At 39.8% G+C, this 24,069-nt stretch overlaps 1 protein-coding gene and 1 non-coding gene across 4 annotated transcripts in view; both read right to left on the bottom strand.

Annotated features, from left to right (window-relative positions):
* Positions 1-5,823: 5,823 nt before the first annotated feature.
* NSD3 (nuclear receptor binding SET domain protein 3) overlaps positions 5,824-24,069 on the bottom strand; it is a 122,844-nt gene continuing 104,598 nt past the window's right edge. For all 3 annotated transcript variants that reach the window (XM_007516706.3, XM_007516708.3, XM_016185388.2), the window contains 6 exons: positions 22,604-22,873; positions 15,143-15,259; positions 12,496-12,637; positions 10,015-10,121; positions 7,139-7,343; positions 5,824-6,696 (listed from right to left, as the gene is read on the bottom strand). In XM_007516706.3, the coding sequence (XP_007516768.1) occupies positions 6,455-6,696; positions 7,139-7,343; positions 10,015-10,121; positions 12,496-12,637; positions 15,143-15,259; positions 22,604-22,873 (1,083 nt within the window). In that variant the 3' untranslated portion in view covers positions 5,824-6,454. The remainder of the gene's footprint in view (positions 6,697-7,138; positions 7,344-10,014; positions 10,122-12,495; positions 12,638-15,142; positions 15,260-22,603; positions 22,874-24,069) is intronic.
* On the bottom strand, positions 19,139-19,245 carry LOC132537160 (U6 spliceosomal RNA). Its single transcript, XR_009548623.1, has one exon. It is a non-coding gene; the product is annotated as a U6 spliceosomal RNA (small nuclear RNA).

The raw sequence follows: 24,069 nt of genomic DNA, 5'->3' as shown, positions 1-24,069 counted from the left end.
AGTGGAATGTCATTAAAAACCTCTCCAAATCAATCTTCACAGAAGCAAAAACAAAACAAAATGCAGTTGAATTCTAAAGTATTTGTGAAATAAAAAGGTAACTCAGTAAATATAATGTACAAAAATTTTATGTTCCTACCAACACACACAGTAGTAAGAAGCTTAAATATTACAAGCAATCCTAAATACTCTATATAACTAGTCAACAGTAAGCTATATATATATACACAGGTTAACCGAGCTTTACACGTTTCACACTATGCAATAAACAAAGGCCAACCAGCCACCCCCCTCCCCCCCAAATATCATATATCTTGAAGTCTATGTGGCAACATCAAGTCGTTATACAGTAATGCCCTAGTGGAACACCCCCAGGGAAAATTAACACTAATCCCTTAGTGTCAAGAGCTTCTAGTCAAGTCATAGAAACTCAAAAAAGAGACTGACTTTAGCGAATATTGATGCTTTGTTATTAAAAACTCAAGTGATTTAGGCAAAATAACATTTCACAGGATCTACAAAGTTTATTACAGATAAACAAAGTACAGAAATAACCAATCTACAAAGGTCATTATTATAAAGATTGCAAGGAAAATGAAAACAGAATCTGTAGGTATCTGTCTGTTGTGCAATATCACAAGTAGATACAAATGAATTTTTACATCAATTCCAATTTTTTTATATACACACCCTTGTATATAAAAAATGTATTATTTGCTAGTTGTAATTAATCGTTTAGCATCTTGGATATCAGTGATAATATGATTTTCATTTCTTGATGTAGGGTATGTGACAGCACAAATGAGATAAAGAACATTAAGGACAACAAAATAAAAACTTTTTATCCAGCCCACTTCTAAACTGACATCAAAATACCTTCTGATTACCTTATCTTGGTAATCTGATAGAGGCTGAGACCCCGTCGCACATACCAGAAGTCTGCGGCGGCAGGGAAGGAAGTGTAACCAAAGCGTACTTTCTTGGCAACTAATAGGTAATGTCACATAAGAAAACCAAGGACTGGGGCCAGGAGATAGCTCTTGGGTCGCACGAGGCCCTGAGCCCCGGTACTACATGGGAGCACCAAGAGAAGCTCCACAGATAGTGGGCCAGTGCTCTGATATCTCTTCTCCCCCCACCCCTTTCTACTGAAATAAAAAGACTGAAAAAGTCAGCCTGGAAACAGTGAAATCACACATGTGTGAAGCCCTGGAACTGCAACTAAAACAAACAAAAAACCTAAAGACTTAATAAATGACTTTGGCAACTATTCGTTTCTCCCCCTTACATGTTAGTGGGTTCTGAGCTAGAGGAAGAGAGTAAGTGCAGTGGAGGCCAGGCTTGAACCTGGTTTGTGCACACAGCAAGGCAGCACATTATCCAAGTGAGCTATTTCGCCGGCCCTAAGTGACTTTTAGAGGCTTCTAAAGAACAGGTAACTTGTGACAACAACTGTCTTATAAAGCATTACCTCCCCCCCCCCCAAGTGGTTTGGGAGCAAATATGGAATAACAGAGATTATTAACATTATTAAAGGCCTGCTGTGCAGCACCTTGGTTTTAAGGTGAATGCTAAGGAAGAACATCGCATTTAAAAATGAGAGACAAGCAACCCCCTCCCTCAAAACTTTTTGAAAGGTCATTGTCTTCTTCCTCTCTCCCTTTATAAATATGTGCCACAAACACCTGAACTTGTCACTTACACAATCAATGGGCTGATGAAAAAGGAACGGAAATTTTTTTTTTTTAAATACAGAGATTACACACAGCATTTCAGGTGTGTACTGTTTAAGTGCAAATCTTTTGTTTTATTTTGCCCCATACAAGCATAGATTGAAAGGAAAGAAGTGCTTCAGGATAGAGTTGACAAAATAAAGGAAATACATAAGAAATATTCATAAAAATGCTGCTGGTACTTCATGCATAATTTTCTTCCTCAGATGTGTACATAAAGTCTGAGATACCTCTCCACTCTGAACAGTAGATACCCTCTCCCACCTTTTACCCACGTTAAAGAGGATTAGAGGCTAAGTTATTCATTTTCATAACAGTATATGCAACAATGCTTTCTACTTTCTAACTTTAAAATTAATGTGAAATAAGGAGAATCTGTAGTTTCAAGTACTTAAAAAACCTGAATTCAATGAGGCAGAGGTCTCAAATGTTAAAGTGACTATTTAGTACCTGTGGTAAACATTACCATTTCCCTCCCTCACCCTATCATAGCCCCTCTTTTCTCCCTGTACCCTACCCTAGATGAAAGTTGGTAGATTTCAGTATATACAGATTTCCAACTTTTCAGTATCTAACTCATGGCAAAGCTGTCTAATTGTATCGATTCCCTCAGCTATCTGAAAACGGAAGTGAGTTCTATTTTTTTTTGTTTTGTTTTGTTTGCAAATAACTGGCTATCAGTTCTAGGGAGCCCTAGGCCAAAAGATCGTGTCATGTCTGCAGCAACTCAGGCAACTTGAGGTGTAGACAGACTCATCATTCGTGCAAGAAGGGATTCAAATCTAATTTGCACTGCTCAATTATCACTGTACTTCACGTAGAAGAACAGCAAATGTTAAATGTCCCAAGCTGTAAGGACTCCATGATAACTCGTCTTCCTATCCTGATGGGATATTGGCAGCACCTTGGTTTTAAGATGAATGCTATGGAAGAACTTTGTATTTAAAAATGAAACAAGAGATAAGCAATGTATCTTGTAAAGTGTAGAGACTATATTTTGTATATCTGTTTCCAAACTACAGATTCAGGCTTGAACCCTTCTCACAACACAGGTTTGCGTCCAGTGGGTATGTGGACAACAGACTACTCAAAAGGACACCCTACTTGAGGAACCTGGAAAGAAAGCTGTCCAACAGCCTGCCACAGCTAAGAGTTCTTTGTGTGATTATCTGAAGAGTTTCACAACACTACATATAGTCCTATTTCCAAATATTATATGGAAGGCTGGTAGAAAGGTGCTGGGAGCAGCCTTCCCTAATTCAATATATGTATTTTAGTTCTCTCTCTGTGTGTGTGTGTGTGTGTGTGTGTGCATGTGTTTCCATATGTTCCTAACTTGAACACATTAAGAAATTTCTAAGTTTCATGATTCTAAAAGCTGGTTAATTCTACAGCCCAGGCCAAATCATTTTGTAAAATTCAGAGTGGGGACTTGTTCAAAGTAAAAATAAAATGTACTTTATACCTAACTGGAGCCCTGATTAGATATTAAAGAAGTGAATTCTTTCTCCAGCTGCTGCTGTCTTCTCAGAATAAAGGGCCATCTCCTCCCACCTTCCTCCAGCCAGCTACTGACAGCTCTCTTGATTTCCTGCCAGTCGTGGCCCAGTCTCTCCCTGCACTGCACAGAGATTGGAAGATCTCCCAGGAGTTCATCTTTAGTTGTTACTCCTCCAAGGTTTGAAGCTTTAGATGCTGATTATCAAAAACTCTTACATTCCACTTATCCAAGGAATTAAAGAATTAAAAGTTAAGAAAAATAGTACCATCATTCCATGATGTTCTATTTAGACTGTGACTTGAGCAATATGTCTTTTGGACTGTTTTCATTGGTGAAGCACAGGCAAAAATGGTTTATGTATACTATGCACACATAAAAACAATTTACCCCTTTTTCTGTTTCTGTAAGCTGAAACTTAAAATACTTAACATAGGTCAACAGTACTCCATGGAAGTGAGGAGAGAGCTCCATGGTGTTGGTGTGACTAAAATCACTTTTTTAAAAAGTATTTTTTTGATTACTTTATAGAGACCAGAGTACTACTCAGTTCTGGCTTATGGTAGTGCTGGGGACTAAACCTGGGACCTCAGAAACTCAACTTGAAAGCCTTTTGGATAGCTACTATGCTATCTGTCTCCCCAGCATCACTTTTTAGACTAGTAAAGAACATCATGGGTAAAGACTCCAGAACTATGGTTAGCTATTTTGTTTTCTATCCTGATTTCTGAAAAGGCAGGACAATCCTATTAGTCATTTCCCTTACAACCCTGTCCTGTCAACCCCACCTCCCCCCCAAAAAAAATCTCAGAACTGTTATAGATATACAAACAAAATGTGACAAATGAAAAAACAGCATAAAAATACTTAAACCTAAGGTAATTGCATTATATAGGATATACCCTGGCTTACCATAGAAAAGTATCAGATATTAAATAGCACTAAGTTTGAAACTAAGTAGAGAGATAAGATTTTATACTGGATATTGTTTCAAGAGTTGAATTTTGAATATTAAAAGGAAATCCTTCATGTTAGTAAGTTTAAAAAAGCAAACATTTATCTTATACATATATAAAATAAAGTTTTAGTATGATAAAACCTAGACTTTCTTAAATTATTTTTCAAAAGGACATCAAAGTATATAATTGCTCAAGAGCGACACTTAGTGTTTTGGTCAGCTGTGATTCACGTTACACACAGTAATTCTATTTGCTAACATGTATAGCAAGTTCCATTTTGTTCTTTATTCTGGGACAATATCGAATCAATAAAAGTACTGGAGGCCCAATAAGATTCCTAAGAATTAATTGCTGGAATCAGGCAAATGGCAGTTTAGGAGCTTAAGTAAAAGAATTGTAGTGTTTTTTGTTTTTTTTATAAGAGAAAATTCAATATAATTGCACATTTACATACAAAAAGGCACAAATACCTTTTTTTCTAGAGAAAAACGATTAATTGATAAGAAAGAGGACAACACAAGACACTAGTGAAGAAATGTGGTAGAGTATCTACCCTTCCTACTTTCATAAGGTTACTATGAACTTTTTGAGGGAAAATAAATGCTATCAGGTAACAGTATTTTTAAGCAGTCAAGATTCACAGAGAAGTTAATGTTCATTCACACTAACCCTAGACTTCTACTTAGTACAGTGTTATAACAATGTCTGAGATTACTGATAATTTCATAGAAGGAACACTGGAATATATCTATCTATCTATATATATATTCCTAAGCAAGTGAGTTTTGTGGAAAGACATCTTGGTACACTTGCATCTGTGGGGTTCAGCCATCACAGAAATGGAGTCAACCATTTCCCCCCCTAACACTGACACTCTTGGGAACTTTAAGTGCTTTCTTGGGGTGTGTGTGTGTGTGTGTGTGTGTGTGTGTGTGTGTGTGTGTGTGTGTGTGTGTGTGTGTGTGTGTGTGTGTGATGTACTCTGTAGGAGTGCTTCTACCTCAATGTGGGTAATTCTAAGTACTGAATAATACTTAAACATAAATTGTTTGTATATAATTTAGGGATGCCCAGATCCCTTTAGTCACCCCTATCCAAACAAAACAAAACAAAACCTAAGAACTAAGTCAAAAAGATCTATTCAAGTACTGTTCAAATTCATTTGTGGAGTTTTTTGCTTTTTTTTTTTTTTTAACCAGGAAACATGATTGAGTGATCAACTGAGTGATCGATTGGATGACAAAGGGAATATTTGATTAGGAGAGGGAAGCAGACACAGAAAATAAAATGTCCACAATTCTACATCAGATTAGGGTCTAAATAAATTGGATATACAATCATGCTTATATGACCCAACTTTTGGTCTGTGAATTTCATCTTCCCCCGTTAGCTGCCTTTATCAGTGTATCATGACAACAGCAATGTCCATTCTAAGAATGCATTCATATCCACATAAACACACTTCATCACAATACCCATTATTCATGGTAAACATTTCAAGCTCAGTGGGTGCATCTATTTCTCTTAAAAAAAAAACAAAACAAAATTGCATTCTATACTTTTAAAGTTATCTTAAAGTCCATTTAGTTTAAGAACAGAGGCAAAAAGCCTCTGATAGACTGTTTTTTTAAGAAGCCAGATTAAATACTTCTAATGAATTTTTCTCTAAGACCTATGAAACACATTTTGAAGGGAGAGAGAAGTTAGCCTACTTACAGGTCAGTTAAGAGGTAACAACCATCATATCCTTTTCTAGAGAGCTTTCTCCAATTCCTGCTTAGAGCATGTACACACACACACACAGACACACACACACACACACCTATCTGAACTACACCTCAAAATCTTAAAAAAATGAGAATAAATAAAGGAATGATGGCAATGTTTTCACACTCAAGGAACACATTCTAGACTTTAAATTTATCTCATTAAAAAAACCTTTTTTTTTTCTCTCTCTCTGTTCTTACTTTAAAAGTGAATCCATCTTTTCTTCTAGCTGCAAAGGCATTGAAGCACAATAAAAGGCAAGAAAAGACCAAGGGGATTCAACCCACCAGAAAAAAACCCCTAAGCCAACAAAACAAAACAAAACAGTGGCTTCTGCCTATATGCTCTGTAGTTGCCCATTTCCACTTTAATAAGGCAGTACTGATGGCAAAGGCTGTATGCACTGCAGCAGTCTCTTTTTTAAATTAATGCATTATTAATTTGCTTTTTTCTTTTCCTTTTTTCAATTAAAAAAAAAAAAGGAAATCACCACCCATTTATTCTTTCATTTCTTCTCCATGATCCTGTGACTCCAATTTACATTTGATCTTGCTCCAGTACTCTGGTGACACGGGAGCTGTGGGGTCATGTTCAGAGCAGCAGAGCCGACCTTCCAGTGCTGAAGGAACCAGTGCCCCCTTGTCATGATCTTTACAAAATGAACGTGGACAGAACTCACAGAAGGAGACAGCTGCACTGCTGCACTCATTGCACTGATGCCATGGGCATTCCCACTTTCCTAGTGAGGGGCGGGAAGAAAGAAAAGAGCCCAAATTAGTGTTCTGTCTTGATTACTCCAGAAAAACTCAAGTTCTCATCTTCTTCAATAGAATACAATTCCAGATGCCTGTAAAACACAGACTTGGGTATACTACTGAGTATGGGAATGAGCTACTGCCCAAAACCCAACATGGTGGGAGCCATCTCCTCACCTAGGCTAATAATAAATTTATTATTATTATTCTTGCTAGCCAACAAGTGCCTAAAATTTATAAAAAGGACAACAACAACAAAAAAGTCAGCTCTTGCGCTAGCATAGTTTTTGTTTGCTAGCGTTGTTTATTCAACTTAATGTTTCCTATTCCACGGCTCAATTTAGGGAAGTGGAAAATACTGCGAGTTATGTAGAGCTAGTAAAGATGCAAGTCAGAGAGTGGCTCTTGAAGCTCTGGCTGGCTTACCATAGGGTGGCTGTGTCAGGTTAAGGCAAAGGAGGTGGTATGCTTTGGGACAGTCTTTTTTGTCGCACATGACCAGCTCACCACCATCTCCACACTGAAAACAGTAATCTTCATGCATCTGCTTTGGTTCTGCTTTGATTTTCCGTCTCTTCTGCTTTAGCTTAGCATTTTTTGTCTTTTCTTCCACTGTTGAGGCACATGCCGACTGGCAGGAAAAAAAGGGTCATAGTCTTGATGACCATATTGTATGAAGAGTCACATAGAAAGAAATCCCACAACAATCCCTCACACTGATTTAAATTTACATGTTATCCAATTCCTAAAGACAGAAGGAGGATTAATCCAGAACTGCTATAATGATGGTAAGGCTCCTTCTTTTTCTTCTTTTCTTTCTTCCTACCAGGGCTATTGCTAGGGCTTAGTAACTGTATTGCAAACCCAATGCTCCCGGTGGCTTTCCTTTTTTTCCTTTTTTTTTTTTAAGCTTTTAAGAAATATTTATTTATTTATTTTCCCTTTTGTTGCCCTTGTTTTATTGTTGTAGTTATTATTGTCATTACTGGTGTCGTCACTGTTAGATAAAACAAAATGGAGAGAGGAGGGGAAGACAGAGAGGGGGAGAGAAAGAGAGACACCTGCAGACCTGCTTCACCGCTTATGAAGCGACTCCTCTGCAGGTGAGGAGCCGGGGGGCTCGAACTGGGATCCTTATGCCAGTCCTTGTGCTTTACGCCACGTGCGTTTAACCCGCTGTGCTACCGCCGACTCTCATCTTTTTTCTTTGATAGGGCAGAGAGAAGCTGAGAGAGGAGGGGGAGATAAAGAGGGAGAAAGACAGAGACATCTGCAATACCTGCTTCACCTCTCATGAAGCTTTCCCTCTGCAGGTGGGGAGTGGGGGCTGGAACCTGAATCCTTGCACACAGTGACATGTGTGCTTAACCAGTGCCACCTCCCAGCCCCCTGTAATGCTTCTTTTTATTTAAATCTTTATTTACTTTGGATAGATACAGAGAGAAATTGGTGTGTGTGGGGGGAGTTGAGGAGAATTAAGAGGGAAACAGAGACACCTGCTGCACTGTTTCACCACCTGTGAAGCGACTCCCCCTGTAGGTGGGGACCCGGGGCTTGAACCCCGGGTCCTTGTGCATTGTTATGTGCATGCTTAACCAGATGTATTGCCGCCCAGCACCTAAGGATTCTTTTCATTAGAGTATGAATAAAGTGTTTTTTGTTTTAATTGCAATAACACTGAGAATCACTTAGCATAAAATAAGTCACTTTAAGTGTATAATCCAGTGGTTTTTAGCATATTGCAAACTAAAAATTTTTTTGTTGTTGTGGGCTGAGGAGAAAGCATAATGGTTATGCAAAAGTCTTTCATGCCTGAGGCTCCAAAGACCCAGGTTCAATCCCCAGCACCACCATAAGCCAGAGCTGAGCAGTGCTCTGTCTCTCTTGTCATTAAAAATAAGTAAATTAGGGGCTGGGCGGTAGTGCAGCAGGTTTAAGTGCACATTGTGCAAAGTGCAAGGAGCAGTATAAGGATCCTGGCTCCAGCCCTGGCTCCCCACCTGCAGGGGGGTCACTTCACAAGCAGAGAAGCAGATCTGCAGGTATCTATCGTTCTCTCCCCCTCTCTCAATTTCTCTCTGTCCTATCCAGCAACAATAGCAATAACAAGAATAATAACAACAATAATAAACAACAAGGGCAACAAAAGGGAAAAAATAGCGTCCAGGAGCAGTGGATTCATAGTGCAGTCACCAAGCCCCAGCAATGACCCTGGAAGCAAAAAAAAAAAAAAAAAAAAAAAAGAAAGAAAGAAAAAAGTAAGTAAATTGGTGGCTGGGTGGTAGCACAGCGGGTTTAAGTGCACATGGTGCAAAGCGCAAGGACTGGCGTAAGTATCCCAGTTTGAACCCCCAGCTCTCCACCTGCAGGGAGGTTGCTTCACAAGTGGTGAAGCAGGTCTGCAGGTGTCTTTCCCCATCTTCCCCTCCTCTCTCAATTTCTCTCTGTCCTATCCAACAACAGCAATAACAACAATAACAGCAACAACAACAACAAACAACAAGGGCAACAAGAGGGAAAAAAATAGCCTCCAGGAGCAACGGATTCATAGTGCAGGCACCAAACCCCAGTGATAACCCTGGAGGCAAAAAAAATAATAAAAAATAAATAAAATAAAATTTTATTGTTGCTGGGGCTTTAGCACTCCAGATTTTTTCAGAGAGAGAGAGAGAGAGAGAGAGAGCGAGCGATACCACTACACTGAATGTGGTGGGGGCACAGCTCAAATCTGGCAAAGTGGGTATACTATCCACGTGTGCTGCTTTGCACCCCAAAATTTATTTAACTTTTTTGACACAGTTTTTATTGTGTCCAACAGAAACATTACCTTGCCTCTTCTACCTGCCCTTCTGTAAGACCAGGGCAAATAGAGCTTGGTGCTCTGAACTTGAATGTCCAACACAATAAGGAAGCAAGGAAGCAAGCCTTACTGCAACTGGTCACAGGTGCACACCCCCACCCCCAGAACGTAAGGACTGGGAGTGGGCCAGACAGGCTTCAGGGGAGAGAGGTCAGCCTGATCAAAGACAAGCCATCCGCCCTGTGGAATGTTTTTGAGTGTGGAATATACTGTAAATTAAAAATGCTTTGATATTATTCTGTTAATTTCAGATCAGTTAAAAATTCAAATACATTTTCAGAACCTAACATCTTACTAGGAAGTGCTTCAGCATAAAATCAGAGAGTCTAAACTTTGAATAAACATGACTGATGATTCCCAAACAAACCAGGTGCCCAGCAGGCAGCTCTCTGCTGACAGTCATAAAGAGAGAGCCCCAACACCACCTCGCCCGTCCCCTTACCTTTGGCCGCACTCCTAGAAAGCCACTGCAATTCTCTGCCCCGCAGTGGCACACTGTCCTGCCATTGCCGAGACAATCCAGGTTATAGTTAAATGTTAACTCCATCCCTGAAACACCAGAGCAATGATTATTCATTTTTAAGTCATGAGAAAGGAAAAGGCTGTCATAGGCACATTCTCATCATGAAGGAAAACAAAAACAAACAAACAACAACAACAACAAACTAGACAAACTACCTAGACAATTCTGGCAGTAAGGCTTTTCCCTTCCCTTTGTCCCATGCTGAATCTAAATGTTCCATATTGAAGACAGTGATGGGGAAAAGTAAGGTTAAGGGAACCCCATCCAACCAGTGATAACAGCAGACAGTATTCTACAAAAGTCCTATCTTTTTTCACTGAAGTGGTAAACAAACAAACAAAAAAACTATGCAATAGTAAGAATTTAAAGTCTGGGCTGGGTTAAGTCCCAGAACCACCATAACCCAGAGCAAAACAAAACAGAATAAAATAAAGAATTTGATATCTGGGGTGAGGTGGTGGTACACCTAGTTGAGTGCAAGTTACAATGAATGCACAAGGAGCTGGGTTCAAGCCCCCAGCCCCTACCTGCAGGGAGAAAGTTTCACAAGTGGTAAAGCAGTGCTTCATGTATCTATCTCTCTCCCACTCTCTCTCCCACTTCCTCTCAATTTCTGGCTGTCTCTAGCAAATAAATAAAAAAGATAATATAAATATATTAAATAGGATTTGATATTTATACTCAAGAAAAAAGCATTCTCACTTAGCTCTTTATAAATATTAATTTATACTGTTTTTTCAATGAGTAGTATAGCAATAGGATTACGATGACTATACTATTCCTAGTAATTAATGTCTAATATCAGAAAAAGTTGAAAATGCAAGCTTACTGTATATACATTATATTTGTATAGTTTACACTTGAAATCTAGGGGTTTAAAGCAAGAGGCCCAAAGTGTCTTTTAGATGGACTTGACAATTCCCAGTGACCTTTCCTTTCCCTTTTTTCCCCCTTCCTTTCCTTTTCTTTACCAGAGCCACTGTTCTGCTTAATGTGGTATACGAGATTGAACCTGGGACCTTGAAGCCCCAGGCAAATGAATGTCTTTTGCTTAAGTATTATGCTGTTTTTGTTTTCATAGTGAATTACAGATGCTCAGTTTAAGCTTCTTTTTGTCACAGCACCTCTCACCTATTTTTTTTTTTACCTCGGCGCTGCCCCCCACCACCACCTATTTTTCTACAAACATAAAGGATAAACTAAGTTTTCCTTCTAAGTGCTGGGTGGATAAGGAAAAATGAAAACTATAACTCTAGCTTCAAAGTCTTTTTAATGTAAATTTGAAACTGATTATGCTTTCAAACTAAGATCGAAATGAACCAAACCAAAACAAAAACTGCACAATTGTACCAAGCTATCAGATGATGTTAACACTAGCTAATTTACTTTAAAAAAAAAAGAACAAAAGTTTACACATCTGGATCTGGTTACATTATCCAGATAGCAATAATTTGGAGAATTAATTCAGTAGGATCACAGACACACAGAATTTTATAATTCTTTTATGTAAAAGTTTTTGCTAAGCTGCCTTTTGCAAGACATATATTTTAGATCTTATTGGCTGAGGATTTTTTTTTTTCTTTTTTGCCTCCAAGGTTATCGCTGGGGTTGGTGCCTACACCATGAATCCACTGCTCCTGGTGGTCATCTTTTCCATTTGTGTGTGTGTGTGTGTATATTATTGTTGTTCTTGTTGGATAGGACTGAGAGAAGTTAAGAGAAGAGGGGGAGACTGAGGGAGAGAGAAGGACAGACACTTGTAGACCTGCTTCAACACTTGCAAAGCAATTTCACTCCCGCCGGTGGGAAGCCTGGGGTTCCAACTGGGATGCTTGCACTTCGTACCATGTGTGCTTAAGCTGAGCGCTACTGCTCTCCCCACCACCAGAATTTTTTTTTCCTCAGTTGTCATCAGGGTTATTACTGAGGCTTGGGACCAGCATTATGAATCCACCACTCCCACTGGCCATTTTATCCTTCTTTTTACCAGAGCACCACTCAGCTCTGGCTTATGGTGGTGCTGGGGACTGAATCTGGGGCCTCAGAACATCAGGCATGAAAGTCGTTTGCATAACCATTATGCTTTCTCCTCAGCCCTCCTCCCCTCACTCCTTTCTATTTTACTCGACAGGACACATGTAGACCAGCTTCACTGCTTATGAAGTTTCTCCCATGCAGGAGGGCACGGGGAACTCTAAATTGGGTCCTTATGCAAGGTGATGTGTGAGTTCGGCCAGTGTATCACATCTTGGCTCTTGGCAGAGAATTTTAAACATAACTTTAACTTATTCGCATAAATACTTGAGAACAAACCTTGAAGAATAATGCCACGCCTCAAAGGACATGCTTGCTTCCTAGGGTAAAGGACACGGGAGGCAAGTTTTTTTTTTTTTTCTTTACCTGCAGGAATATCACAAAGAGCAAAAAGTCCAACTCGAACATCTCCATTCACTGTCCACTTTTGTGTTTCACAGTTTGGATTACAACTGTGGTTCATAAAGCGAGAATAATTTCCTTTCGGGCCAGCATCAATTATACGATCCTTCAGGGAAAAAATAAATGAAACACACCTTTGTCATTAAAGTATAAGCCTCTGGTAAAAAAAAAAAAATCCAAGTCAAAAACCACAAAACAGCAGCATTTTGCTACCTGCTGGTGTATGACAGCTAACAACTCCAGTGTGGGACTTAAATTACTAAGGTTCCTACTTTATCTGATGACTTTCAAATCAAAATAAACTAAAACAATGAGAACTTAAACATTTCCTAAGTTTTCCTCTAGAAACAAACATTAGAGTAACACTATTACAGAACCAGGTGACCCAAGGTTTAAGAAAGCTATTTTCTCATCAAAGAGCTCAAGCTCAACTATGGCATTATGCTGTCAGCCCTCCTTTTCCACTCCGAGCAAGAAGTAAAACCAGTATGGGTCACATGGGTGAGAATTTAGCCCAGATAGAGTGAAGAAGAGAAACTGAGAAACTTTTCCTCTGAGATTTGGTTACTAAAAGGGCTATGAAACGTTTGGGGTACACTTTTTAGAAATCATCAGTTTGCTCTATTTCTACTTACACTGAAAGTTCAAGATACAGTAAAAGACAAAAAACAAACACATGACACCATCTTAACCTCCCTATGCAGACAACCTCACGAATGTGTCCTGGAACCTCACCTCCCCAGAGCCCTATCCCACCAGGGAAAGAGTGAAACAGGCTGGGGGTATAGATTGACCTGCAATGTCCATGCTCAGTGGAGAAGCAATGACAGAAGCCAGACTTTCCACCTTCTGCATCCCATAAAGAATTTTGGTTTATACTCTCAGAGGTATAAGGAAAGAAAGAGATGGGATACGGAACTCTAGTGCCGGGAATTGTACCCGTTATCCTACAGTCTTGTTAATTACTATTAAATCACTGATAAAAACAAACACCTCAACAGCTGGGTCTTGACTTTATGGGTAATTGCCAGAGGATGGATGGCGCCTTCTCAAGTGTTGTAAGAGGCTGAAGAGTAACTGGAAGTGGCACAGGAGTTAAGGGGGCGATCATAAGTAGATGACGTCTATATTTATGAATTATATGTTTATGAAAGTTGTATTAGTTTTTTTTAATTAATTTATTATTAGGTAGAGACAGAGAGAAATTGAGAAGGGAGGGGGAGGTAGAGGGAGAGAGACAGAGAGATATCTGCAGCCCTGCTTCACCAGTTGTGAAGCTTTCCCTCTGCAGGTGGGGACCAGGGGCTTGAACCTGGTTCTCTGTGCATTGTAACATGCGCACTTAATCAGGTGCGCCACTGCCTGGCCAGAAAGTTGTAAAGTTTTCAACAACACATCAGTTAGTGTAACATTTCTTTCCCTCCCTCCCTTCTTTAGATTTACTTGATTTGTTTCATAAGAGAAACAAATTGGTAGATTTAAAAGAGAAGGAAGGTGAGAAGGAAGCAGCACTCTGGCACATGTAGTGCCAGGGATCAAACTCAGGAAGTCATGCTTATAAGTCCAGAGCACTCACTCTGTGCCAACTCGTGGGCCACAAGTAACTTTTCTTTTAGATTATTGCTATGTATTGAGCTGAGCTCTAGCTTATAAGGGTGCTGGAACTGAATCTGGGAATTCTGGTGTTAACGTGAATTGGAAGCTGTGCTATTTCCCCAGGCCCTGCTATTTACTTACAAAAAAAAATTTTTTTTTAATTTTATTATTATTTGTTTGATAGAGACAGCCAGAACATAGTTTAACTTTCTGCTAAAACTTTTAAATGGTGGTTTACAAAGAATTACAGAGCTGATTCTCCTTCAGAGACAAAGAAACTGAGGACCAATTCTCTCAGTAACTAAGAAAAGTGGGGAGTAGAATCTTGTTGGTATGCATGAGATCCCTTCTGTTTCATTTGGTTTAAATCCCCCCTGCTTAACACTATTTTATTTACATAACCACTGTTAACAAGTTCCACCCTCCCTCCAGGGCATTTGTGGTTCAGTGATAGGATTCTCGCCTAATCTGCTCCCTCCTTGTCACACTCTGATTTTCGCCAGTCACTTTTCTCTTCACCCTCTCTATGTCACATCCTGTTTCCACCCTACTTGGCAAGTATATATAAAGACAGCATTGTGAGTTTTACTTTACCTTGAGTTTAGCTTAGCTCGTCTTAGATTGTGCTGCGTCCTGCATGAATAAAGAGATACTGCGTACAACCCAACCATGAGTCCCTGGTCATCTGTTACCAGCCTGTGAAGCCAGCCCGGCGAAAACAACATAACCCGTCGAAAACAACAGAATCTAGATATGTTAACCCTATTCCTGGCCCTCCCATCAGTCACAGTGTTCTCTCACATGACATGTGAGTTTGATTATCATTTTGTGCTCTGGTATCATTAGCACATTATAGTAGGTAGCATATTGAATACTGAAAAATCAGTTTACCTAAGATACATCAAATCTGAGCAAACTGACTTCAACTCAAGACCATGAAACTAAACCAAAAATTCATTTTTCTTAACACACACACACAGACACACACAGACACACACACACATACACACTTTACCTTGGTCACGGTTAACATATAAAAATTAGTAACACTGTTTTCATTGGCCCGCTTAATTCGCAATCTGCACTCTTCTTCATCAATTAATTCACCGACGTATTCATTTACAAATTCACCCTGCAGAAAAATATGGCAACATATAAACTTAAAATGTTTTTCATATTAGTTAGCATTCCTCAACACCACATGTACAACCTGAGGGTATTAGTCAAAAAGAATCTTGAAAATCTAGCTTAATCTTGGGGGAAATGTTACCCAGGGGCATTCTGATGGCACTGTTTCTCTTGCACAGTGAATCTAAAGGTCATTTTCCCATCTTGACAATACAATTTCTATAGTTCAACTGACACCATTATGGATAAGGATAACTAAAGTATTTGAAGCTCTATCACAACAGGCTTATAGCTTATAGCGTTGGGGACAACACCTGGAAAAGATCTGACTCCAAAATATTTCTGTTGTTATATTTATTTATTTATTATTTCTAGGGTTATTGCTGGAGTTCGCTAGCAGCACTACAACTCGACCAGTCCTGGCAGTCATTATTTTCTTTTTTTCCCTTTTCCATTTGATTTGCTAGGACAGAGAGAAATTGAGAAGGGAGAGGGGAGATAGGGAGAGAGGGAAGATAGACACTTTCAGACCTGATTCACCGTTTGTGGGGATTAGGGGCTCAAACCTGGATCCTTGCACACAGTTGTATGCATACTTAGCCAGGTGCATCACTGCTCAGCCCCCTAAACTTTATTTGTTATTATTTTTATTTATTTTGACTTGTGTATCCTCCCTTTAGCCCTCCCCTCAATAATAACAGTTTATATAATTATATTGTAATATTAAAATCAGAAAACTGGTATTGGTACAATATACAGATCTTACCCAGAGTTCAAATTTACATGAGCTCATTTGTGTGCTTATATGTGTGTATGTCCCTTCAAGTCTGGGACCAGATGATTTTAAAACGAACACAATTTATTATCTTTATTTGTTGGATAGAGACAGCCGGAAATTGAGAGGGAAGGGGGTGACAGAGAGGGAGAGAGACAGAGAGACACCTGCAACACTGCTTCACCATTTGTGAAGCTTTTCCCCTACAGGTGGGGACTGGGGACTCGAACCTGGGTCCTTGTGCACTGTAACATGTGCACTCAACCAGGTGTGCCACCACCCAGGACCAGATGATTTTAAAAATGAGTTTTATAAAACCTTCAAGAATGACTAGTTATATGTCCTTTTAAAGCTCTTTCAAAAATTGATCATAAAGGAATTATCCCAAATATCTTCTATGAAGTTTACATCACCCTGATACTAAAAGTTGACAGGGCTTACAAAAAAGAGAAAACAATAGGCTAGTATCCCTGAAGAAGATAGATGCTAAGCCCCTGAACATAATACTAGCCAACAGGATTCAACACTACAGTAAAAAGATTGTACATTATAACCAAGGGGATTTATCCCAGGGATGCAAAGATGGGTTGGCATATATAAGTCAACTGACAAAACATACTATAGCAACAATAGGAAAATGCAATACCATACAATTATTTCTAGATGCAGAAAACACTTTTGACAAAATTCACTGTCCAGGGGCTGGGTGGTGGTGCACCTGGTTGAGCACACATGTTACAGTGTGCAAGGACCTGGGTTCGAGTCCCCAGTCCCACCTGCAGGGGGTAAGCTTCACGAGTGAAGCAGGGCTGCAGGTGTCTCTCTGTCCCTCTCCCTACCACCCCCTTCCTTCTGAATTTCTGTCTGTCTCTATCCAATAAATAAATAAAGATAACAAAAAACCTAATAAATAAATAAATAAACAAAATTAAATTCCTTTTGTGTTAAGAACTCTTAAAGAGGAGGGAGGAAGGAAGGGAGGGAGGGGGAGAGAGAGGGACAAAGAGAGAGAGAGAGAGAGAGAGAGAGAGAGCACATTCCTAAGGTTAGTAAAGGTCTTATATAAGAAATACATAATCAATGACAAAAAAAAAAAAACTTGACAAATTTCCTTCTTGGACCAAGAACAAGACAAAGATGTATACTCCATAGTTCCAGAAGTTCTAGTCACAGCAATTAGGCAAGAAAAGGAGTAACAATCTGGAGATATCTCAAAATATTAAAAATAGATTCAGCAATTCCTTTCCTATGTATCTATCCAAAGGACACAAAAATACTTTGCCAAGCAGACTTAGGCACACCTGTTCATAGGAAAGATTTGGAAACAACTCAAGTGCATAGCAGACTGGAGAATAAAGAAGCTGTATACCTACATCCTGATGACAAGCGACCCTTTTGCTACAACATGGACGAAACTGGAAGGAAGCATGCTAGATGAAGTGAGCCAAACACAAACAAACAAACAAACAAACAAAAACAAGGACATATACTGGATGATCACACTCATAGGTGGGACTTAAGAAACAAAGCAGAAGAAATTGCAGGCCCAAACCCTAATCAACTTCATTCAATTCCAGCAGACTCAGAGGGGGAGATTAGAGGGTGTTGAAAAAAGGTTGGGGTTCAGTACCCTACAGTAGTGGGGGATGATAATTCTGTGGTGGGTAAGGTGTGCAGACTTCTACACCTGTGACAACAGTATTATAAATAAACATTTCCTCAATGTAGTTATTTGGTGTGAGTGGGGAGGGCATTAACTATGAAATATGTTATTAATCTCCTCTTGAAGAATACAGCAATAGCTGGACCACCAAGAGTCAGCTGCTTTTGAGATTATTGTTGAAAATGAGAATTCTCCAAACGATAGCAGCAGTATGTGCTTTAGATTTTGAAATTATGTATGGAAACGTTTATATATACATTTAAAATTCCATATATATATATATATATATATGGAATACTTTGTGACCTAGAGATTGTACTGATTCTTCTCTGATATGGTTATATGTGGTCATAAGTATATATACAGTATATAGTGATATATTCTCAGTTGTTAAGTAATTTCTTTCTTCAATGCTAATTAGTTGTCCTTACAACTGTGTGTAAGGAAACAGTCAATGATAGTTTTAGTCCAATGTGAACTCTGTCAGAATCAGTGTAGCAAAATTTTACTTTGGGAAATGTCATTAGGCTTACCTAATTATTTTATAAATAAATTATATATATATATATATATATATATATGGAGAGAGAGAGAGAAGTGGGGAGAGAAAGAAAAGATACTAGAGGAGGTCGGGCAGTAGTGCAGTGGGTTAAGTGTACATGGCGCAAAGCTCAAGAACTGCTGTAAGAATCCCGGTTTGAGTCCCCCACTCCCCACCTGCAGGGGAGTCGATTCCCAGGCGGTGAAGCAGGTCTGCAGGTATCTATCTTTCTCTCCCCCTCTGTCTTCCCCTCCTCTCTCCATTTTTCTCTATCCTATCCAACAACAAATGACATCAACAATAACAATAATAACCACAACAAGGTTACAACAGCAAGGACAACAAAAGGGAGAAAAAATGGCCTCCAGGAGCAGTGGAATCATAGTGCAGGCACTGAGCCCCAGCAATAACCCTGGAGGCAAAAAAAAAAAAAAGATACTAGAGCATCACTCTGGCAGAGATGGTGTCAGGGAATGAATCCAGGACCTCTTGCTTGCAAGTCCTGGGTAGTTGTGCTACACCACCTCCCAGGCCACTGAATAGTATTTTAAATTGTGGTGGATGTTAGGTCCAGACCACTGAGTATCTCTCTCTCCTGTCCTGCTGGACCAGGCATCCTGTATAACCAGTTTCTGTCGCAAGTGGACTTTGAGCTGCTGCTGGCCTATGCACTGGAGCTGGGTGTGCTGGTGTTTGAGAACTAGGCCAAGCAGCTCATGGTGGTGACCCCAGGCTGGCACAGCAATGTCAGGTGCTGCAGGAAGCAGCAGAAGCACAACTCCTGAGAATGCAGGGCAGGTTGGGCCTGTGGCCTAGAGTGAGCAGTGCGAGCACAAATGACCACGTAGTTCAGCCACAGAACTCAGGTGTGTGTGTGTGTGTGTGTGTGTGTGTGATTTATTTATTTAATATGGAACACTTCATGAATCTGCGTGTCATCCTTGAGCAGGGGCCATGCTAGTCTTCTCTGTATTGTTCCAATTTTAGTATATGTGCTGCCGAAGTGAGCACTGTTTTTTTTCTTTGTTTGTTTGTTTGTTTGTTTTTACCAGAGCACTGCTCAGCTCTGATATATGGTGGTGCAGGGGATTGAACCTGGGACTTTAGAGCCTCTGGCTGGAGAGTCTCTTTGCATAACCATTATGCTATCTACCCCTGCCCAACACTGTGTGTTTTTTAAACTGACATTTTAACACTCTTGTTTAATAAAGTTGTGTTCATAAACCACATGGTCAGGATGCTGTCTCATTAGGTTTTTATTTTTTTGTCATTCCCTGGGTTTCACTGTTTTGGGTCAACTTTGTCAGATATATATATATATATATATATATGGAGAGAGAGAGAGAGAGACCTAGTAGGAGAGAAGGGAAAATATCACAGCACTGAAGCTTTCACTGTTGATGAACCAAGGTCATAAGTGTGGCAAAGCAGGCACCCTTCCAGGTGAGCCAGCTGTGTTAGCAAGCTTTTAAAAATTATTTTATGGGAGTCGGGTGGTAGCGCAGTGGGTTAAATGCATGTGGTGCGAAGCGCAAGGACCAAAGTAAGGAACCCAGTTCGAGCCCCCAGCTCCCTACCTGTAGGGGAGTCGCTTCACAAATGGTGAAGCAGGTCTGCAGGTGTCTGTCTTTCTCTCCCCCTCTCTGTCTTCCCCTCCTCTCTTCATTTCTCTCTATCCTATCCACGATGACATCAATAACAATAATAATTACTACAATATCAATGAAAAACAAGGGCAACAAAAGAGAAAATAAATATTAAAATTATTTTATTTATGGAAAAGCAATATCCATGGGATGGTTAGGCAGCATCATGGTTATGCAAATGACTTTCATGCCTGAGCTGCCTATAAGTTCAGTCCTCAGCACCAACACAAGCCAGAGCTGAGCAGTGTTCAGGTCTCTCTTGGTATGTATTTCTCTCATTAAAATAAACAAAATATGGGGGTTGGGCAGTAGTGCAGCAGGTTAAGTGCACATGGTGTGAAGCAAGGACCAGTGTAAGGATTCCAGTTTAAGCCCCCAGCTCCTCACCTGCAGGGGGGTCGCTTCACAAGCGGTGAAGCAGGTCTGCAGGTGTCTGTCTCCCCTCCTCTCTCAATTTCTCTCTGTCCTATCCAACAACGACATCAGTAACAACAATAGTAATAACCACAACAACAATAAAACAAGGGCAACAAAAGGGGGAAAATACAGCCTCTAGGAGCAGTGCATTCATAGTACAGGCACCTAGGTCCAGCAATAACCCTGGAGGCAAAATAAATAAATAAATAAATAAAAACTACAAAAATAAATACATAAATAAAACATAAAAAAATAATATCCGTGATCCAAATGCTGATTCATTGTGTTAGGGCAGGATGAGTGTAGTTCACTCCTATTTCAGACCTCTGTTTGGTTGAAATAGGAGGAAAAAGTTCTTTTTCGGAATTCCCTCTGGACTTTATTACTGTGCATGTGTTCAGAGAATGGTGGAGTCTGCACTGTGGAGGCTGATGGAGAAAGACATTATTAAAATCTCTCTACTAGCGAGCAGAGTAAGACAGGTGGCTATTAAATTCTGACATTTAATAAACTTGGTAGTGATGAGAAAGGAATGTCTTTGAGGATTAAAATGTTCTGTGGCACAACTTTGTCCTTAGTGTGCTGAATACAAACCTCCACTTTACATCTGCAGACTTGCTTTACTACTTGTGAAGTGTTGCCCACTGCAGGTGGGGGTGAGGGGGCTCAAACCCAGGTCCTTGCGCTTGGGACCTTCTGCGCTTAACCAGGTATGCTACTGCCTGGCCCAGGAATGCATTCTTGTGCTTAAAAAACATATTTTGAAAAATTGCCCTTGGTGGAGGGCAGACAGCATAATGGTTATGTAAACAGACTCTCATGCCTGAGGCTCTAAAGTCCCAGGTTCAAACCCTCCTCGAACTCTGCCCCCCACTCCCATAACCCAGAGTTGAACAGTGCTCTGGCTTAAAAACAAAAAACAAAAAACAAAAAACAACTGCCCTTCAAGTATAGGAAGACAGATACTTTAAGTGTTAAGTATCTAAACTTTTGCCAGTTCACTTTTTTAAAAATACATTTATTTAATTTATTTATTCCCTTTTTGTTGCCCTTGTTTTATTGTTGTAGTTATTGTTGTTGTTCACTTTTATCTAATTCAAGACTAGCAAAGATCTGAAAGTTTGCAGGTTAAGCATAATGCTGTCTACTTCAAAGACAAGGAAGGTGAGTTTCAGTGTGATTTATGAATGAACTATGGGTTTAAGGTCAATGCGTCAGGATACTGGAGCAAAGGCTTAGGTTTGCTTTTTCTATCCCAGCATATTTTTAACTTTACAGCTTTGTCTTTACTAAGTGCCTTTGCTAAGTCTTCTAACAGTACTCTGTTCTTAACAAGTAAAATTAATTGAAATAGAAAAATAACAAGTGTGCAGCCTAGGAGATGGCACAGTGGTTGAGCTCTGGATATGCAAATGAGAGGTCTAGAGTCTAATCAATCACTGACACATTGCTCTGGCTTTCCTCCCTTCCTGCCATGCAATAAATGAGAAAGTAAAAACAAGGGCAACAAAAGGGGAAATAAAAAAAAAAAAAACTAGAAAGTAAAAGGAAAAAAAATGGAAATTTAAAAATAACCAATGTCTTTTCTCACTTTTATGAGTGATTACAAGACAAAGCCAACCAAAGTTTATGTACATTCTATTAAGTACCTCCTCTTACCACTTCTTTTTAAAATTAAAAAAAAATTTTTTTTTAATATTTATTTATTCCCTTTTTGTTGCCCTTGTTGTTTTATTGTTGTTGTTCTAGATGACATTGTTGTTGGATAGAACAGGCAGAAATGGAGAGAGGAGGGGAATACAGAGAGGGGGACAGACAGACACCAGCAGACCTGCTTCACCATTTGTGAAGTGACTCCCCTGTAGGTGGGGAGCTGGGGGCTCAAACTGGGATCCTTATGCCAGTGCTTGTGCTTTTTGCGCCACCTGCGCTTAACCCACTGCGCTACCGCTTGACTCCCTTTTTAATTTTTTTAAATTATCTTTATTTGATAGAGACAGCCAGAAATTGAGAAGGAAGAGGGATGATAATAAAGGAGAGACAGAGACACCTGCAGCACAACTTCACCATTCATGATGCTTTCCCCGTGTAGGTAGGAACCGGGGGCTTGAAGCTGGGTCCTTGCACACTGTAACATGTGCACTCAACCAGGTGCAACACCACCTGGCCCCATCGTTTCTTTGCTAAAGCAACGATGTGAGGAGTTTCAAAAATCCAGCTATAATCTCCTATGTATTTCATCTCTACTAAAGCATCTTCATAGATGCAATTCCTGGTATATTCCACCCAGCCCCTCCTTATTCTACCTTCTTAATGGTCCTTTTGGTCCTAAGGCCCCAGCCTCTTCGCTCTGTTTTGATGATTTCTGCATCAGGATAGAGCCTTTTTGTAAAACACTGGTTCTGGCAACGATCTCCAGCCGGACACACCTGCGGGTGACACTCATACTGCAACATTCTGTTCAGGCACTCTGACTCCAAGCCACATGGGTTCTCATCAGCTGGCTTGCAGTTGCAGCGGGGAATCTCTGACAGGTCTGCAACATGGATCTGGACCTTTCCAATAACCTTGTTAGCCTAAAAAAATAAAACCACTAATGAGAGGGAAGAAATTGAACAGCAGAAACACCTCTGCTGCTATTAGTGCCTTGTAGTGTGATTCTGAGAAAGGTACTTTATCTTAATTTTTGAAAGTATTCTCCCCAAATAAACTCAGTAAACCAACATTACTTCAAATAAATAAATAAATAAAACTAAACTTAAGGTGATCTTGTACATTTCTCTTTTTACTGGTTGATGGAAATTTCAGCTCTACAAAGAACTGTAGGGGTTTCTGAAGAAAGGAGCTTAACACCTATATTTTAATTCGGTTTCAGGATAATTTGGCAAAGCAATAATAGGAGTTCGAATCTAAAACATTGTGATTTATAACAAATATGTACTGCATTCAAATGACCAAAAAGTATTTCTAACACGTTTACTCATTGTCCATGGTTGCTGGCTCCTAACTCCCCAGATTTTTGAAATTTTCTGAGTGACAACAAGAGCAATGGGACAACTTTTGTTTAAAAGTTTAGTAATTTGTCCTCACTTTCTGAAATCACTTTATGCCAAGCCATAACCAGGTTACGCTAATGAGGTGACTTTTGGGACTACATCTAAGGAAGCCAAGAGCATCTACAATAAATGTGGTCCTTTCAGTCCTCACCCTGCCCTCTAATCTGGAATGGGAAGGGGAGGAGCCCAGAAGTTGAATCAATGGCCAATGATTTTTATCAATCACGTCTATGTAAAGACGCCTCCATAAAAATCTGAAAGAACTGTGTTCTGGGATTTCATGGGTTGGTAGTCAGATGAACTCACGAGAGTGAAGCATCTGAAGAGCACAGCACCTGTATGTCCTTTCTCTCATGCCTTGGCCTGCCTGTGAATCTCTTCCACAGGCTGCTCCTATGTTTTTTGTTAGTTTTTATTATCCTTATTTATTGACTGATTAGAGACAGCCAGAAATTGAGAGGTAAGGGAGAGAGACAAAGATATACCTGCAGCTCTATTTCACCACTTGCAAAGCTTTCCCTGTGCACATGGAGACTGGGGACTCTAATCTGGGTCTTTACCATTATATGACATGTGCTCAACTAGGTGCCCTGGCCCCTGTTCCTAAGGTGTTTTTTTGTTTGTTTGTTTGTTTGTTTGTTTTTGCCTCCAGGGTTATAGCTGGTGCTTGGTGCCTGCACCATGAATCCACTGCTTCTGGAGGCTATTTTTTCCCC

The sequence above is a fragment of the Erinaceus europaeus genome, chromosome 2 (assembly GCF_950295315.1).
Source record: "Erinaceus europaeus chromosome 2, mEriEur2.1, whole genome shotgun sequence".
Classification (NCBI taxonomy): Eukaryota; Metazoa; Chordata; class Mammalia; order Eulipotyphla; family Erinaceidae; genus Erinaceus; species Erinaceus europaeus.
Note: the sequence above shows the minus strand (reverse complement) of the source record. Positions and strands in the feature narration are given on the sequence as shown.